Source organism: Hyposmocoma kahamanoa, unplaced genomic scaffold (assembly GCF_003589595.1).
Source record: "Hyposmocoma kahamanoa isolate Upper Pololo Valley unplaced genomic scaffold, ASM358959v1 99702, whole genome shotgun sequence".
Lineage (NCBI taxonomy): Eukaryota > Metazoa > Arthropoda > Insecta > Lepidoptera > Cosmopterigidae > Hyposmocoma > Hyposmocoma kahamanoa.
The window spans coordinates 4,197,094-4,216,039 of NW_020656001.1; the positions used below are offsets into that span (position 1 = coordinate 4,197,094).

Sequence of the window (18,946 nt, forward strand, 5' to 3'; positions counted from 1 at the left end):
TTTCATCTCTACTTGTTTATGTTTCCCTACTGCGCGACTTGCGAGTAAATAGACTTCTCACACTGGCATAGAACTATATATAACTCCCAATTTACTATACCACAGTTTAGGAATGACCTAGGAACGTAATAGTTGCCCGTCGCCTGCGAAATTCGTGAACAGCGTTTATTAAAATGCCCACTGTCAAATCTTGTAAATAACATATTACACTGATGGAAGATAATAAGGAAAAGTATCCACGACGACCACATATCTTTCACTTACTGTGACGTACGGTCAAGGACGGAGTTAGAGCGGATTCATATATTCGCACTTACTTACTTATTAACTCAACATTTACTTTTGGATTTATAATTTTGTTAATAAGTTCACTTTTTAACATTATTGCTTCTTTTTGTAGATCAATGCCGTGTTGTACAATGTCAAAGAATGATGGTATTATGTGATCTAAAAACTGGATTGTACATTATTAGTGGACAAAATTATAAGTAATACTCCCGTGGGTACGCGTATCAGCGTAGTGGTCAATGATCACAGCTGTTTTTATATCGAAGTTAATAAGGAAGGATTTCTTACATTTGATGACGTTCATCGAACAGTCTCCCTAACCTCATTCTTGTTAAAGGCAATGAAGAATGTATCTTACACGTGTGTTCTGTTGCCGGATCCGCTGAAAATCAGCGTCGTAGCACCATAAGTGAGACGACAATAAGCTGAGTGGGTCACGGATTCCTTGGCAGCACAGCACACACGCGTTGTACTCTTCTATATATTTGTAGTTAGTACTATTTTTATTGTTATTATTACAAAATGCATGTGTACTGTGTTGTCTACTTAAGGAATAAATGTTTTCTATTCTATTCTATTCTATTCTACTGTGTCCACCATACTCAACATGCCTATCAAAGTGGAAAATCAACACCCTCTCTCCACCTTGTTCACAAGGTTGGACGTTATTACGTGGATAAACAAATACCACTTACGTACATATGGAAATCTATCGAAGGGTCTTAACTGCAAAAATGTCGTCTCTTCTACTACACAATGAATGCCTAACCTGCTCTCAGAGTTAGGGCCAGAATTTCGCTACAGGGAAAGGAAGGGTGGCCTCATATGCATCATATGCTCGCAAATGGCGCCAAGTCCACCTTACCCAGAGCGGCTCTGCTTTCCTTTGCTAAATTTGCCGTCCAGCAAATATTCAAGCTAAGACCAACACTGGCATGGGCTTGTGGTTAGAACAAAGAGGAGATTCTCTATCGTCCGAAACTCAATTCTGTTACATCCTGTTTTGGAAATAATATCTGATGTCATGCTTACCGAGCGAAACGTCAGGAAACTCTACGAGACAGAATTCTCCACCAGGGAAGATTGGAAACAGAACAGTTTCTAGAATGACAGTTGCCATTTATGGTACACTGATGGATCGAACTTGTAACCCAACATAAGCTATGATATACAAGGCATGCGACCCAGAGTCAGTTACACACTGAACTTGAAATAGCTTTTCTCCTTCTATCAAACTGGATGTACGCTATAATTAGTTATGAGGATGTGAATCTGTAGAAGGGCCGCTTTAACCAGTGCATTTACATAAATTCAGATAACCGCAGTGACCCAAACGTAGTACGTAGTAAATGAAGACGGGGTATATTTCGTTCAATAATATGAATATTAACGATGAATGGTATGAATATAACGAACTTGTGTCTGAAATATATTTTATCGCCCAGATCACCAGACTCAAGAACAAAGAGCAAAGGATTATGATTATGCAATTTCAAAATGTTCATTTTGTAGGATAAACTTCTTAACTTTCAATAGGAAGTCGCTACAGGCCATTACACAGCCCTAGGAGAGTAGGCGTGTTTTGTGTTTTATTCAAAACAAACGAGTTGGAAATGCCGTGTGGAAGTTGTTCTGTCTATAAAGAATTATTAATATAAAAATATTTTTTTGTTTCTTAGGCAAACTGATAGGAGTCCCGTTGAATAGATACGTCGCCACTGCTACCTAGTTATTTTGGCTTTTAAGTAATTGTAACCTTTTTATAAAAACTAACCACAGTCGTAGCATTCATTACATCTATTTGCCAAGTTTTATTGAAATCGGTTACCGCAAAGTGCGCGAAACCGGATTCATCCCCTAGTTTGCCACCCTTAGAAGTGGAATATTTTCTTCAATTTTAAATGGAACCAATAGGTAAGGTAAAGTACCCTTTTTTCCAACAACAGCTCCTTGTGAAAGGGTTCGTCCAGGGAAGTACTGCCACTTTACCTATTTCTGCAGCGTATGTGAGCATTACTGCGTTCCGGTTATGAAGGGTAGGGGTGCTGGTGAAATTACAGGCACATGGGACTTGTCAACTTATGTCTCGGGATGACGGGAGCTGTGGCTGTACCCGTCCAATCTTTGCGTTTTAAAGCTCTGAGCGGCACTTCAACTGTCGTGGACAGGCGTGTCGCTTACCAACAGGCGCACGATTTGTTCGTCCCGTCACTTGATATCATAAAACAAAACACCAAATACCTTAGTATTCAAACAAAGTTTCCGCCTTAGCCTGGGTGTCTACTCGTTCTGTGTCCGACATCAGTCCGAAACAATTACTGTCAAAAACTCTACGAAATAAAAAGACGCTTGATTCGAATGGAGCTTCATACCTGGCTTTGTCTTTTGATTTGGTAGTATTTTTTTCTTATTTGATAATAACTAAAGGAGAATAAGAGAGACCGCTGTCCCGAAGGACGAAAAATTTTACTACTTAAACAAAGTTTCTATCTTATTCAGGTTGTAACTGAAGAGCCACCAACCCCCGCCATTGTTTAAGGGATATTACTAAAAAATTCATTACTGTGCGTTGGCAAAAAATTCGGATTCTTAACTTTTTAAGAAATGCTTAAATTTTTTTATCTATAGAACTGGTGTCTCTTGAAACTTGATGCCGTAAATTGTTTATTTAAGGTACCTAAGTTATAGGATAATCCGTCACTGTTAAAAACATACGTTATTTTTCTAAATTATAGAGCTTTAGTTTATTTAAGGTATTACAATTGTGCACGCTTGTTAACAGGTGAGTGGCTTGAAGTTCGAGACCCAGCTAAGAACACTGAACCAATTCCCGGAGACGTTACTGGGGGACCCATCACGAAGGATACGGTACTTCGATCCGCTACGGTAATTACTTTTGCACCCCACTTTCGATAACACAAAAACGGAAAGGATAAAATGTACTCGGCTCAAATTGCATTACGTCAAACAAAATTACAGGCATATGTTGTGAATTTAAGACGCTTTCATGTGGATGGTTAAGAGCTTGTCTTTAGGCTTTCCAACTAATCCAGGGTACGAAACACCTATGACAATACTCACATAGGTCATAGGTAAACTTTGTTTGTTTTCTGAAAGACAGGCACAAGGACTCGTAATATATTTATACAGGATGTAGATGTAACATTTGTTTCAGGAACGAGTATTTTTTCGACCGGAACCGACCGTCGTTCGACGCAATACTGTACTATTACCAAAGCGGGGGACGCCTGCGACGCCCCGTCAACGTCCCTTTGGACGTCTTTTCAGAAGAAATTAAATTTTACGAACTCGGAGAGCAGGCTACTAACAAATTCCGGTATACGTCCTACATAGTGCTAAGTCGATCACAAACATTTGTGAGTGTTCATATTAACCAACCAAATTCATTTCAGAGAGGACGAGGGCTTCATAAAGGAGGAGGAGAAGCCACTTCCATCTAATGAGCGCCAGCGCAAAATCTGGCTCCTGTTCGAATACCCTGAGAGCTCCCAGGCTGCGCGCGTCGTTGCGATCATCTCGGTTTTTGTTATCCTGCTAAGTATTGTCATCTTCTGCTTAGAAACTCTACCGGAATTCAAACACTACAAGGTCTTCAACACCACCACCAACGGTACCAAGATCGAAGAAGACGAAGTACCCGATATCACGGACCCATTCTTCTTGATTGAGACTCTCTGCATTATATGGTTTACTTTTGAACTCATAGTACGCTTTTTAGCGTGTCCGAACAAGTTCAATTTCTTCAGAGACGTGATGAATATTATAGACATTATTGCGATCATACCTTACTTCATCACCCTGGCTACTGTCGTCGCTGAGGAGGAAGACACCTTGAACCTGCCTAGAGCACCAGTTTCTCCACAGGACAAATCTACCAACCAGGCCATGAGTCTTGCCATATTACGAGTGATTCGTCTCGTACGAGTCTTCCGTATCTTCAAACTGTCCCGTCACTCCAAAGGATTACAAATCTTAGGACGGACTCTAAAAGCATCTATGCGCGAACTCGGGCTGCTTATATTTTTCCTGTTCATCGGTAAGTGGCAATTGGCACCCATTCTTTACATTGAAATAACAAAGTATAATGCGAACCAAATGAGAAAAGGGCTGTCAAAGAGTAATCTTGTTTACTCTATATATTTGTAGTACGTATGTACGAGTATATAAAAGTTAAATAGTCTTTGACGGATTTCAAGAAAAAGTATCCGAAATGTAGTCGTACTGGGCGTTACCAACTCAACGTCAGGCCCATTGTGACTTTGTCTCAGTTTATTACGTTTGATGATTCTATAGAAAGAACGCCAATACCCATTCACATATTTTAAAAATTCTTGTCAATTACATAAGCAAGTTAATACGATAATACATGAATCACGTACAAGTCTTACAGCGATTGCTAATATATGAAAAATAGTACTAATCTAATGTAATTAGCCCAAAACACGTCCGTTTTTGTTTGGATCGCATAGTTACTCGTAATAGTTGAATTTTATTGGCGGATTTTTAACACCCTACAAGTAGGTATTCTTCGACATACGTACCTGCCTGTCGACATGCACAACTCTAGAGTCAACATCGTCGTGGAATCGTCGAGTAGGTTCATGACGGGGAACAACAATTACTTGTTATTAACATAGATGTGTCTAGAACTGAAGAAGACGTACGCCGAGGTCGGCGAAAAGAAATCCCAAAGAGGAGGACAGAAAAGAAATTGCGGCGCCGGCGGGCGGCGCGGGCCTACCACCGGCTTGCGTACACAGTCTGTTATGTGTTCGCAGGAGTGGTCGTGTTCTCCAGTGCCGTTTTCTTTGCCGATAAAGATTGCCCAGATACAAATTTTTCCTCCATACCCGACGCCTTTTGGTGGGCAGTCATAACGATGACCACCGTCGGCTATGGAGACATGAGGTAACCCGCGTCGCACGACGCCCTCGCTCGCTCCTTCGCCGCTCTCCCTGGCACTATATGTCGCACTGTATCCTCCGTTGGTGTATGCTTGTTCTTTAAGGTGTGGTGCTGTTTTCATCTGCGGTGTACTTCGCTGAAGCCGGAAGTGAGAACAGTTTCTTCAAATCCATACCTGATGCGTTTTGGTGGGCGGTCGTGACAATGACGACCGTAGGATACGGGGACATGACGTATGATAAACAAGCGATTTCAACCTTAAATTTCATCTTTGCCTTCTCGTCATTTCATTTTTTACCCTAAAACTTAGGTTCCATTGGCATTTTAACACGACTGTAGTTTCCTTTCGCAAGTTCATTGTAAACTACATTTTGCTTCCGTTTAATTTGACCGTCGTCGGACCGCTTAGACCTTAACAGATCACTTCACGTTTTGTTATTCACTTTACGGATGTTTGCACGACGTACCGTTCCATAATTGTCTTTATGTTGTTTTGAAAGTCTGTTTTTATTCATAAATCTTTTCCCTCTTCAATTTTACATAGAAGCAAAGTTGCAAAATTTCGAATGCAAACCAATGTTACCTAATTCGTGTCGAATGTGCTGGCTTGTTCGTACACTACCATATAATATGTCATTTGTGACAATCGCCCTTTCCAAAGCGTAATCACTTGAGAGAGAACGGCTTTAAATGTGAATCTTGTGAAACACTTGCAACTTTATTACGGAACAGTGTTACACCTAACCCAAGTTCTATCTGCATTGTACTTAACACTGAGTTGAAGTGCAACCTTCCAATGTCCGTGACTATCGTTTCCTTCGAATGTTTGTTCCTGTTCTGCTTCGCTAAAGTGACCCTAAGTGCCCCCTATTTCTGTGTTGGTGTTGTGCTGTTATATTGACGTCCGTATCAGCTCATCGAAAATGGTGCCATCAGTATGTGTGTGCAAATGCAATACATCAATGGATATGAGTACCAAAACATTATTTTCTTCGTAAAGGGCAACGTTACACATTATTTTGCTTATTCATCCGACGCAATATCAGAGCCCACTTATAGTTTTATCTTTCTCTCTCTTAATGTTCCTTTGGAATGTGCCTATTACTCGGCAAGGTCGCCCAAATATGGTAAATTACACATAAAGCTGCTATGTAAAATTGATATTAAATCTCATCCTGGCTTTTTTGTTTTCATAACAAGCTTCCGATCATCGGCTTTTTACACCATTTTCGATAGAGATTGTCTTCACGGTCTGGTAAACGTGACTAGTATCTGCACACATGCATGTCAAACCTTTTTTTAGACCACTTTATTAGAATGATTACATAGTTCTCTCTAGTCTGTTTGCAAGTTGGATGTACAAGCACCGGAGGGTATATTTAAAGATGTTTGTCTAGCCTTCCATTTTGTCTTGATTTATTTCCAATTGGTACGTTGCGATTGCCAGAAAATGTGTCAAAAATATCCGTACATAGAAATAATATCAAAAAAATGACATGACAAACGGCAACGTATTAATTGCAATGTACCAAGTAGTTTTGACTATATGTCCTAGTTTCCATTATCGTTGTTGTTTAGTTTTATAGTTTGTGTAAATAGTTGACTTTAAAGATATTTATGTCTATTTATACTGTGAGAAAATGTACCCCTTGGTAATTTACGCAGTGTGTATGCACATATTTACACGGTATTTTGATTCAAACAAAGTTATTACTATATGTATACAAAATGTCTACACTTGTGTCTGTTCGTCTGGTCTATTTCAAACTTTACAAAACAAAACATTGGACATTTATCACGAGTACCTACATCAAAAAACTTAGTAAATTTCATACAAACTACCTAATATTTACACTGTACAGATTTCCTACAATAGTTACGCGAAGTATGAGAGGAACTTCTGTTTCTTTTGCAATTAGTATAAAATTTAAATTAAAAAATTTACCCATTTTTAAAAACGCACGTTTTTCACTAAAGACGTAACCATTAATATTTTCGGTACCTTTTATTACAAGTTCACTTGAATATCCAATTACGTTTAACTTTGTTTCGACAAACAAAACACAATTGACACATTTGTGAAGCTGGCGATGACCAAAGCAGAGCGATGCCCGACAAGTTGCAGTCAAACTGTGACAAAGCTGGCGAGTGTGTAAGGTGATGGACGACATTGTATTGCTTGCGACATCCTGTTCTATACTCCAATACTGCGTGGCGAATGTTAACCAAATATTCTACCCGACGCGCTCGTCTGCAGATTGCGAATAATCTATAAGAAAAATCAAACATTGAACTTGTCTCATCTTTCTTATAGTTCGCACTCTACAGAGGGACGCTCGGGTAGCCAATTACGCTGCTAGGAACCAAAAATCAAAAGCGAAAAATATCAACTCTGAACTGTGTTTCGGAACATTCTAGTCAGACTGTTATGAATCAGGTTCTGAAGTCTGAGTCGTATTTTCCTCTTTTCAATTAATTAATTTTTACCAACGGATATCCCACCAATGACCGTTTTACTATAACGACGATGTTACTTTTCTAGTAAACAAAATGGTATGTAATTTTACTAAAATTAACTCATGTTCATCATAACTGCGTTCATTATTCGCGTACAAGTAACATTTAGTTAGTGGCCTTAGTGTTTTGCCGGATCCGTTTAGGAGGGTTATAGTGATTTTTTGTGATACAGGCCAGTCGGAGTGTGGGGCAAAATCGTTGGTTCTCTATGCGCGATCGCTGGTGTGCTCACCATCGCGCTGCCAGTGCCGGTCATCGTGTCCAACTTCAACTACTTCTACCACCGCGAGACGGACCAGGAGGAGATGCAGTCGCAGAATTTCAATCACGTCACCAGCTGTCCTTATCTGCCCGGCACTATGGGCGAGCCCTATCTGAGTAAGTGATTATTCTTTGTTCAACGAGTTTATGACAAAGACGTTCGTTGGTGCTTCGGATGTTACAATAAATGAAACAGAAAATAAATGCAAGCGCAGAAGTGTAGCAACAGTAAAGATTTTGGGACCACAAGAAGGGAGCGATGGAAAATTTCTATTTCTGGATCCTTCATCAAATCATTAGCTTAATGTAGCCATTTCTACAAATTGCAATCACGCCTGCAGCAATAGTTACGAATATCACGTTTTACTTAAATGTCATTTTATGTTATAAAATGCATGCTGGAATTAGCTTTTTTAGATACCTTAGATTTTTTGATCGCATGAAGCTTTCACATTTCTCTTTTATGTTGACTTTCGGTAATTTCAGGTGGGAAGGACGATGAGAAGGACGACGTCTGCAGCGATCATTTAGTCGAATAGTGCTTTATTTTATGCAGTTTTTAGACATTACTCGTTAAGATCGACAGAGACGATAAATGTGATATTATTGAATAAGGGACGAAGTGGCGATTGTGGGTTTCTGTACATATTAGTTCCATAAGTGTTGTATAAATTTAAGATAGTAAAATGTTATTTATTTTTCTTATCCATTATGTTTTAATAGAACAATGTTTGAGTTGAAATTGCTTTATTTATTTTGTTATATTTTGCTCGCTTTCACATAGAAACAGACAGTTTATGTTTTTTTTTTACGATTATGTGTTGGTGTCATATAAAAATATATTTAGAGCTTGATTATTTATGACTAGACAGTGGCGGGATTGCAGTCTTGGCCGCCCTAGGCCCCAGGCCGTGTAGTCAGTACCAGCCGCCCCTTACGCAGCACTCAATATATACTGGTAGACTACATAATAAATTTTACACCTTTTATCGAAGTCGATTCAGAAATTTAGTTAACTATAATATAATAGCTGCACTCTGTCTATTGGTGGAAACCGCATGAAAATCCGTTCAGTAGTTTTTGAGTTTATCGCTATCAGACAGACAGAAGCGGTATGTAGTGAATATATATAATGTAATGTATAGATATATAAAAATGTACGGAAGTGATTTAGGAAGATTATTGTTTGTCGTATAACACGGTGCATTGCGCGCCATAATGTGCGTGAGCCTGTAGAATATTTGGGTAATACTTTGAGTTATTTGTTGTTATCATCAGTGAATTTTTTGTCACGACTGGTCGCCCCTAAAATCTGGCCTACTATTAGCCTTAGGGCACATGCGCCACTGTGACTAGATATACAAAATAATTGAAGAACAAAAAACTAGTAAGCTTCCTTTAGAGTAACAAAATTAGGAAAACCTATCTAGATAAGGTTGTTGGTACAATGTGGCAACCGCATATCGGTGTGTTTTAAAAAAAAATCTGTATACACGAAATGGGTTTCGCATCTAGGGTTGCCACCATTGCAATATTGTATACTATCGTACTATATTTTAGCCCATTCCATTATTATAAAGCCGAGAAGAGTTATAACACGGATATACTATGTGCACTGACCAAAAATATTGGAAAGAAAACCAAAGTGATGTCAATGTCCGTGTCATGTCTGAAGAGCCTGAATATTTGCCAGCCTTAAAACCAGACAAAGAAACCGATTATATGGGTGGATGGCGTGTCTCGAGTGGCCGAAAGAAACGGCAAAGATTCTCTCGACCAAGGACGCACCTTCACGCGACAGATTGCTTGAGAAAGACGATGTGAGTTAGGGATCTTGGGGTTGGGAAATATCAGACTAATAGAAAGGTGGACGCTCGTATGCATCCCATTACTAGCTAAATGCGAAAAAGTTAAGCGGTCCAAGCGTTTCATCCGAGTTTCCGGGTGACCTGTGAATTGTGATAATTCTGGCGTTCATTTCTCCGGTCGGCACTCGAAGTACCTCTTTTGGGATGCCCTAACTAATGTGAAGAAAATATGACCGATGAACTGGGACCGGGAATCTATAACCGCGGTACCGGGACTGATTGCACCTCGCCAGTACCAGGATATCCCGGTATTACCGGAACCAGGAATTCCCGGGAGCAAGCCCTAGACTAAAAGATTTACATAACCGTACATAGCAACGTCATATTATGCGCTATTTGGCTGTTGCCAGATCTGGTGTGAAAACGGTTTAATATATTAAATACCTATACAATGTTAATATTGTCAGTTTCCTATAAAATGTACTTTCCTAGTTACCGAGGATGAATATTATCGAGGAGGCAAACATGTTGTTTTGTTTATTCGTAATTTATTGCAACGGTCTTTTGAATCAAAATTTTTTTCGTTGTGACTTCGTAAAAGTAAGTTTAATTTTACTTGTATTGTGTTTTTGTTTAATTCTTTTTGTGTCATTTAATGCACGTTTCTATCGTCCCGGACAAAAACTAACTTTTTAAAAAGAATTTTTAATACTTACATTTCAAAACCTTTAGAACGAAAACGTGTAACGAATGTATGGGCGTTAAAATTTTCAAACAAATTTTCATACAACAACCGATGCTCACTTTTCATTTTATTAAATTTACGAAGAATTGTCCGTGACGAAACTACTGCTATATTGTTTTAAGTAACTTACCACTCCAATATTTAATTAATTGCTTTTTAATTTTGTGTTGAGCTAGATTGTAGTTGCGCAATTCAGTTATAAGCCCTGGTAAGTTTTTCCAACAACATTATTATATTTTTTAACATTTATCCCTGGTTTGTATCTCCAGGTTTGATTTTTTAACAAAATATCTCATGTATATGAAACTTGTTCGGTATAATTTTATGCTAAGTTCATTTCAAGATTAAGTGCGAGTCAGGGCATATCAATGTAATGCTGCATTGTTAACATCAATAAATAACCACAAAAGTAATATTACTAACAACGTTCCCTTGTTAGCGCTAGTAAATTGTACAAAGTTTTAAAGATTCGTTATGTCGCTATTATTCACCGGCTATTGTATATTTCATAGAGTAACATTTATATCATACGTGTGAATTTTAACGACCGTATTATTTTGCTAAGTCGTCTTCTAAAAACTGCATGTTTCACGTCCGAGATGGTCGTAAGCAGGAACGTCATCGAGTATGTACATCATATTATTATTGATTTAACGCTTCATGAACGGAATATATGACTTGTGCGGACAGTTTCAGGGCCGATCCAGAAGAAGTCATCCGTGAGTGGCGATTCATCCTCTGATATGATGGACTTGGATGAAACAGTAGCGCTGGTGGCTGATCCGAATCTAGAGCAGAATCTCCGTCGTCTCCGGGAAGAAGAACGGCTGCTGTTAGAACAGCAGGCGGTGATGGAAGCCGGCAACGTGGATGACATCGCGGCACTTGAGCACCAGGATGCCCTGCGCCTAAACCAGGTCGATATTTATTCACAATTATTTTGCCTCGGAACACACAGAAATAATTTTTAACGCAGCGCGAATTTTGCTTTTGTAATTCAAAATTCGCAATAGTGAAGAACGTGTCTGTACATCTTGTTTCTGAAAATGTGTAAGCAGTTTTGTTGATGTCGTAATACTACAGTACAGCACTAATATCTCCGCAGCTGCAACAACATGAGCTGCAGAGGCAGCAGGCGTTGGCAGTTCAACGCTTGGCTTTTCGCCAGGCGCAGGCCGCGGCCCACGCCCAAGCGCAGGCCCATGCCCAGGCCCAAGCCCACGCTCAGGCCCAGGCTCAGGCCCACGCCCAGGCGCAAGCCCATGCCAACGCAGTGGCTCTTGACAGCCTTGCTTTCGGTGCCGTCGCCGCTGCAGCCGCCGCCGCTTCCATGGCCTCTGCTTCGGTCGCTGCTGGCTCTATGGCCTCAGCATCCGGAGCCGTGGCCTCCGCATCTGGACACATGGCTTCCGCATCCGTACCCATGGCCTCCGCATCCGGACCCGTGGCCTCCGCATCCGGACCCATGCCCTCTGCATGCGGGCCCATGCCTTCTGCATCCGGACACATGGCCTTAGCATCCGGACCCGTGGCCTCCGCGTCCGGTCCAATCCTCTTCACAACAGGGACTGAAGCCACCGCATGTGGACCTGTGACCTCCGCATCTGGGCCGATCGCCTCAAAATCCGGACCGATAGCCTCAAAATCCGGACCGGTCGCCTCAAAATCCGGACCGATCGCCTCAAAATCCGGACCGATCGCCTCAAAATCCGGACCAATCGCCTCGGTATCCGGACCAATCGCCTCGGTATCCGGACCAGTCGCCACCACGTCTGGAATAGTCGCCACCACGTCTGGAATAGTGGCCACCGTCTCCGGAGCTGTGGCATCGGCATCCAACGCGTCTTCCTCTGCCGCGCCTACCGTCTCCACCGGCGCCACTCGCCGCGATCCCCGCCGCCGCACAACTTGCACTGTACGCGTCAACAACCTACACAGTGCAGATGCCGTCGAGACAGATGTCTGACCAATGGGTTAGTATCCTGCCGCTCCTATGTCCCCGATGATCCATTGCCGAATACCTAAACCTTTCGAATTAAGTAAATTGGATAATAGCTTTGAGCCCCATGATCCATTGCTATCTAGCAGGCATGCAGGATTCGTCGCAGTAACAAGCGCTAACTAATCACTTTTATACTCCTGATGTCATAGCAACAATTGGCAGATTTCACTTTTTCTAAAGTTCACATTAAAATCTAAATACATTAACCTATTTTGAATCTCGTCATACATTGTCAAATGCCATTATTTAAATCCCATGGTAATCGACTACAGTGTTTCAACTCTTTCTCATGATAGATAAAACTTTTTTAAATTACAGATGTCTTGTATATTTGTGTGGCTTTTTACGCAAACGATAAACACGACGATATTAAACTATCAATAAAAAACAATTGAACAACAGTTCAACCTCTAGGTAATATAAATTGCAAAGGCGCATTTATCGCATGCGTAAAAAGACTGTTTGAGTTAAGGGTCCTCTTTAAACTATTCGAAAGATACAGGACGATTGGTGCTAGCTTGAGCAGCTAATGAATTAAAAAAGCTACCGGATGTAATTCCTTCCCTTGATGCAACGAGGTTGAATAATTACGCATACATTATATAACAACAATGTAAACACGAACAAAGCTAATGACGACTCTTTCAGAAAGCGCCTAGCTGCTTCAGCCTTACTTTCACCGCTTAATGACGGTACACAGATTCATTTTCTACACATTTTGTTGGCGCCATTTCTTAGATCGACAAAGAAAATTGTAGTATAACAATACATTCACAAAATGAAAAGCCAAACATATATGTGCTGAACTTCTTCAATCTCTTGATTGGTATAAAAGTAAAATTCCCTCGAAACGCGGAGCGTTAGCATTAATAATTAATCGGAATTCTCGTCAAATTGGCAACGTAACATAAATCGTGCGGTAAACGCATTCGAAATCGGGCGATCGGTCGACAACGTGGAACGACGCGTAGGAATGCCTGCGAGGCAGACTGCAGTGCGAGTGAATGGGGGTGCAGCACCATTGAGCACACATGTCAAGCACGACGCAGCGGTGCAGCGGCCGCCCTTCGATGCGGCTTGAATGAGTGCGGAGACTCGTGGATCGATAGCCGCTGCGGCAACGCGCCGCCGGCCGCCCCGCGCCTGAACCCGTGACGTCACGCACGCGCCCCCTTTCCCCATCGCCACGTGCTCGGGTGCACGGGGTCGCTCGGTCGCGGCCCCAATCGATGTCGGGATCCATCACGCCTCCGTGCCTGCTGCTGTACTCCCCGCCATCCGCTCGCTGTCGCTGCTCCCGCACAATCGTCCTAATCAAAATGTTTATTAATCAAATTGAAGTACGACCTTGGTACAATCCCTAAACTCTATTGCAGTTGTGTACCTACCCTTGAAATGCCGTGGCTAAATAATAACACATTTCATTATAGCAATAGGGTACGTCGAGCTCCACAGTTTGAGCTCATTAGAGAATGTAAGTTAAACATAATCATTATAGCATGCCCTACCCACACAACCCTACTTTGTTACCATACATCCGACATGCCCTACATACGTCAAACATTTCCAGGTATGCTACACCGCTAGACATACCTTACCGAATTGGCCATAACAAAGTTAACAAATCGTAACAATAATTTGTTTTCAAAATTCTCATTTTATTACAGTGTAGTATGTACGGTGGGCGTGCGGAGAAATGCATTTCCTCTGATGTGTTATGTCCCCATAGAGCTTTACAGTAAATCAGTCCAATTAAGATTCCGTTTGATGAAAATACAAACTATCGCATGTTCCGCATTATTGTGAATTTGTTATAATGTGTATTCTATTGTATATATTTAATTAATGGACTCTTGGCCCTGACTTTTCCTTCTCAACGGACAATTACTTCCGAAGAATGCACAGGCTCTCTTCACGAAGATCAGTTTTGTGTATTAACGTTAAGTTCTTAAATATTTCTTATTAAGAGCGACTACCCTGTTGGCAAGCGAACACAAATCAGCGAAAACCTCTACGGAGCAGAATAACTAAAATGTGAATAAAAAGATATTGTTTTTCTTCGGAAGTTGATTTCGCCGTGATATCTATCGTATATCGGTGTGGAGATTTTCTTACGATGTTTGTAGTGATGTTTGCTTGTGACAAACATAGTGCGTAAAGCGTGAACCCTATGCTACCAATCCCTACAATTTAACTTGAGTGTTTATATCTCTATTCGACCCTGGGTGCTTAACCTAATCTAGATTCAGCGTACTTGTTTCACAGTTTAATGCTAATATCAATGTACCCTTCAATAAAAGCATGGCTTATACATACCGTCCCAAACCGTCACTTCACTATAAAACTAAAACCTATAATTATGTAGGATGTTGCATATAGTGAATGTTAAATGTATTAATGTTATTTTAATGGATTAATGTATTCATTGTCATAGACATTAATTCTTGGCCCTTTGTATTATTACTCATTGCTGACAATGTATACAAGGAGAATGTCTCTTCAAATTGTGCGTACACTTTGACGGGTCACTTTGCTAATTATAGAATCATTAATATTAGAGGCCGTAAAACGAAATGCTCACCGTTCTTGGCAACTATTTAACATTGCTCTTTTCGCATTAGAAATCAGTAAAAATTAAACACATCGATCCGTTTCTTTTTTAAATAATGGAGAATGTTGCATTTGTTTAATTACCTACTGTAGGAATTTTCTTAAATATTCCCAAAAATTGGCGGTTGCAACAACGAGTCGCGAGGTTTAGATAATAAAGTCTACGAAAAATGTCCAGTTCTACTAGAACCGCTAAAATATAAAAAAATCAATTCGTACTCACTATGAAGTTGATACGAGCAATTTTGGAGATTTTGAGCTTAGCTATGAAATCTAAAACTTATAGAACCGTTCACTACGGATTTCCTCAAGTTCTATCTAGTGAACTTTCCCAGTAACGTTTCAGATTAATTACAACATTAAAAGTTATAGTAAAACGGCCGATGTTTTCAATCGTGCGTCGAAGCATTCGTACATTTTAACAAGACATTCCGAGTTTCTGTCAATGAAGCTGTATTGTTGTTTGTAGCGTCAAAAATAACAGCACCCGTGTATCCGTTTGTGTGTGTTTCGCAGTAATGTGACGTGGAAAGTAAAAAAGAGTGTGTGGTGCAATTTCAGAAAAGGCGAGTCGGCGCGACGGAGCGCACGCCGTCGCCGCAGCCGTCTGGCGCGGCAGATTGCCCGCGCGCTCGCCACCGCCCTGTCACGTTTGACGCGCCGATGCCGACATCGCCCTTCTCGCCTGACCCCAACACAGCCCACAACTCAACGTCAACAACCTCCTCCTACTCCGCAAAAAGAGACTTGCCCGTATACATAACTATACAAGAAACAAGTTTCACCAACGAAATACTATATATATAGTTAGAATAAAAATTTAGAGACAGTGTTTTCAAAATCTTTTACGCTTGTACGGAGCGCCCGCCGCTCTGCTCCTAATGTATATACTTCGAACTGCTTACTACCGCTTCATACACTTTCTCGCGTATTTAGGAAATGGTTTTCCATGACCATCAACGACTCAAAGGCCTACTACGTACATAGATGTAACCAGGGTCGACATTTAGTACCTCCACCACATCGGGCCACATAACAAAAGTACGGAAGTGAAAATTCATGTTGTTAAATCACGACCTGAACGAATGAACTGTAAACGTCATAATGCTTTGTTCAGATACGTCTAGATGTTAAGGTCCTGTCAATGAAGTGCACAGCCGATGGTTGAATTCTCCGTCAGTTACATCTGTGCACATTGACCTCCATAATTTTGAGGACAGCTAGCTTCACAGCTTCAAGAAATAGTACATGTGAAATTGGACGAGACGTTCACGCGATCAGCAGTCGAGCCTCTCGCCCGGTCACAAATACATCACGGATTATTCAAACAATTAAATCTGCGGAGATTTATTGGCCTACTACCAAAACAAGGCCTCCGAGAACAGAGACAAACTCATTGCTAAACTGTAATGCAGACAGTCGAAATACAATTAATGTGGGGTTCATAGACGGTATTATTTGTGAAATGTTGAGCATTTAAACCGTGCGTGATATCATTAAGATATCAAATTCGTATATTTATTAGTCACCCCCCGTGTCAGGTCCCCAGTACCGTGTCAGTGTATCCCGCAACAGCCACGGATTCCACGAATGTTTTAAACGTACATAATTATAATATGTGTTGTAACTAATTTAGTGTGTGTATTCATGCCGGTGTACCCTCCCGGTCATTTACGGTCTCTCATGTTGTTCTTTTACGCGTATCAATGAAATTGTATCTATATTAAATACATAGTGTACAGTGGTTGTGAAGTATATGGCGGAACGGAAGATATTTACAGGATGTAGCAGGCATTGTATTAGTCAAGTTATGTAAACATATCCGATAAGATGTGAATTTATGTATTATATTGTGTGTTTACTAGATCGAACGTTAGACAGATTCGTTGCACAAATTATCGGGTTACGACAAAAAAATGCAAAATTAGTTGTCGGACGAAGCAGTTCCGCTTTTCGGAACTTTCGCGGGGTAAATTTGGTTAACAACGTCATGTGACTCCGTTCATTCGGAGCGGCCGCGGTCTGTCTAAGCATTGAAGGATAGTTTTGTTAAAGGATATTGTACTTATCATTATTAGTAACGTAGTATTACATTTGAAATAATTTTAAAATCATATCATTACATAACATTTCATAGCGTTAAAAGCATTTAGAAGACACAATATTTATGCCGTGTATCCTAGATAAGTTAATAAGTAGAATAGTTGTTACTGTAGTTATTAAGCGCTACCCTTTTATTGGGTACTTATTTTTCAGCTAAATTCAATAGTATTTTCATATACCATTAATGGTAACTCTGCCTGTCGTTCTTGTAGCTAAATATTTCGGCCTCAGTTTCACTTGTTGCTGTGCAAGTACACCAGCCGCCAAAAGATATTAACGCGCAATAGATATTTAGACTTCAATTGTACGTACATAAAGTAACACAAGTAAGCTTTCAAATTAATTACCATTTAATTAACATCGATATAAACATTCGTCATAAATAATTAATATATTTCTCAATAGGACCTAAATAAAATTATTTCTGGAGTCATACACTTGTTAGATAGTAAGAACACTTTGTCTTCAGTCAATTAAATGTTTTAGTTTGTGCATGTTATTGACCAAAACGTGGCACTAGTGACTCAAAAATACTTCATATCGCCAATCGTCTTTTATTAACAAGCATTTACACCGCCAAAAATGTTCAAAACAAATGGACTGCCGTCAGTTTCGTCAATTAGATGTTCAAACTTCGTTTCTACGAACGCGTAACGACTATATTATTATATTTAATTATGTGTTCTCTATTATTTATTAGTGCAATGGCGTTGTAAAAACAATGATGTGTTTCGCCGAAACTTCTCGGTTAACGCCATTCTTGTTTCGTATACTCGTGTTCGTTAGGAATCTTCTCTGGACCGTAAATGTAGGGAGCCGAGGCTGTTGCGATGTGTGTTAGATTATAATAGATGTTGTTATACATAATTACTATGTGCATGTACAGTACTTGCAGAAATACGTAGTAAAAGTTCAAGCTGACGTTCTACTTTCAAATACAAACTGTTGATACAAAATTCACAAAAATTGTTACAAATTTTGAATGTGAATAATATGGTCGGAAGAGGGTGTTCGTTGCAGCAGTAGAGCTCCTTGGGAAAGAGTTCGTCCAGGTCCAGACAGGTACTGCCACCTTACAGAAATATCTGCCGCCAAGCAGTAATGTCAGCATTATTGTGTTCCGGTTTTGCAAGGGTAAGGGAGCTGGTGAAATTACAGACACATGGGACTTATTAACATGTCTCAGAGCGACGGGCTCCGTGGCAGTGCCCCTCAATCTTTGCGATTTAAAGCTCCGTGTACCTTACCACCAGGCGCACGACTCATTCGTCTCGCATTTGATATTATAAAAAAAGATACATATCTACATGTAAATAGTAAATACGAAGAGTGATTAAACTACCATTAATTTTTTTTTCCTAATTCTGAATTTCCGCAAATAATTTAACTTTATCGAAGATATAACTACTCACTCACCTAGGAAGCTGTTTTTGAAAACATTTTTCACGATTTTTGTTCAAATGGGTAAAATCAGCATCAATATGAGCATCTAATGTTGTTAAGGTAAAAAAAAAATCAGCTTCCGCAATCGCTGTGTAAAACACCTACATCAGCAACAACTGGTTTTAACCACATTTATCTACTCATTCGGAACACCCTATTCCGACCATTGGTGATTACGATTGTAGAACATATAATTTCGCACATAAGAGCTGGTACAAGGATTGGAAGAAAAAGTACTGAAAT

The 18,946-nt window shown here is 40.2% G+C and overlaps 1 protein-coding gene across 8 annotated transcripts in view; it reads left to right on the forward strand.

Annotated features, from left to right (window-relative positions):
• Positions 1-18,327, forward strand: part of LOC113239192 (potassium voltage-gated channel protein Shaker-like) — a 334,118-nt gene extending 315,791 nt beyond the window's left edge. For 2 of the 8 annotated variants that reach the window (XR_003311169.1, XR_003311170.1), the window contains exons 3-11: positions 3,071-3,174; positions 3,464-3,625; positions 3,702-4,345; positions 5,318-5,447; positions 7,904-8,109; positions 11,236-11,462; positions 11,651-12,518; positions 13,978-14,021; positions 15,719-16,165. Coding sequence is in view for 6 of the 8 variants with exons in the window: in XM_026476070.1 (XP_026331855.1) it covers positions 3,071-3,174; positions 3,464-3,625; positions 3,702-4,345; positions 5,088-5,217; positions 7,904-8,109; positions 11,236-11,462; positions 11,651-12,441; positions 16,022-16,193 (2,436 nt within the window). In the remaining 2 variants the exon portion in view is untranslated. Of the gene's footprint in view, positions 1-3,070; positions 3,175-3,463; positions 3,626-3,701; positions 4,346-5,087; positions 5,218-5,317; positions 5,448-7,903; positions 8,110-8,478; positions 8,768-11,235; positions 11,463-11,650; positions 12,519-13,977; positions 14,022-15,718 lie in introns of those variants that run through there. The other 6 variants (XM_026476069.1, XM_026476072.1, XM_026476070.1 and 3 more) reach the window with 5 other exon arrangements.
• The last annotated feature ends 619 nt before the right edge of the window (positions 18,328-18,946 follow it).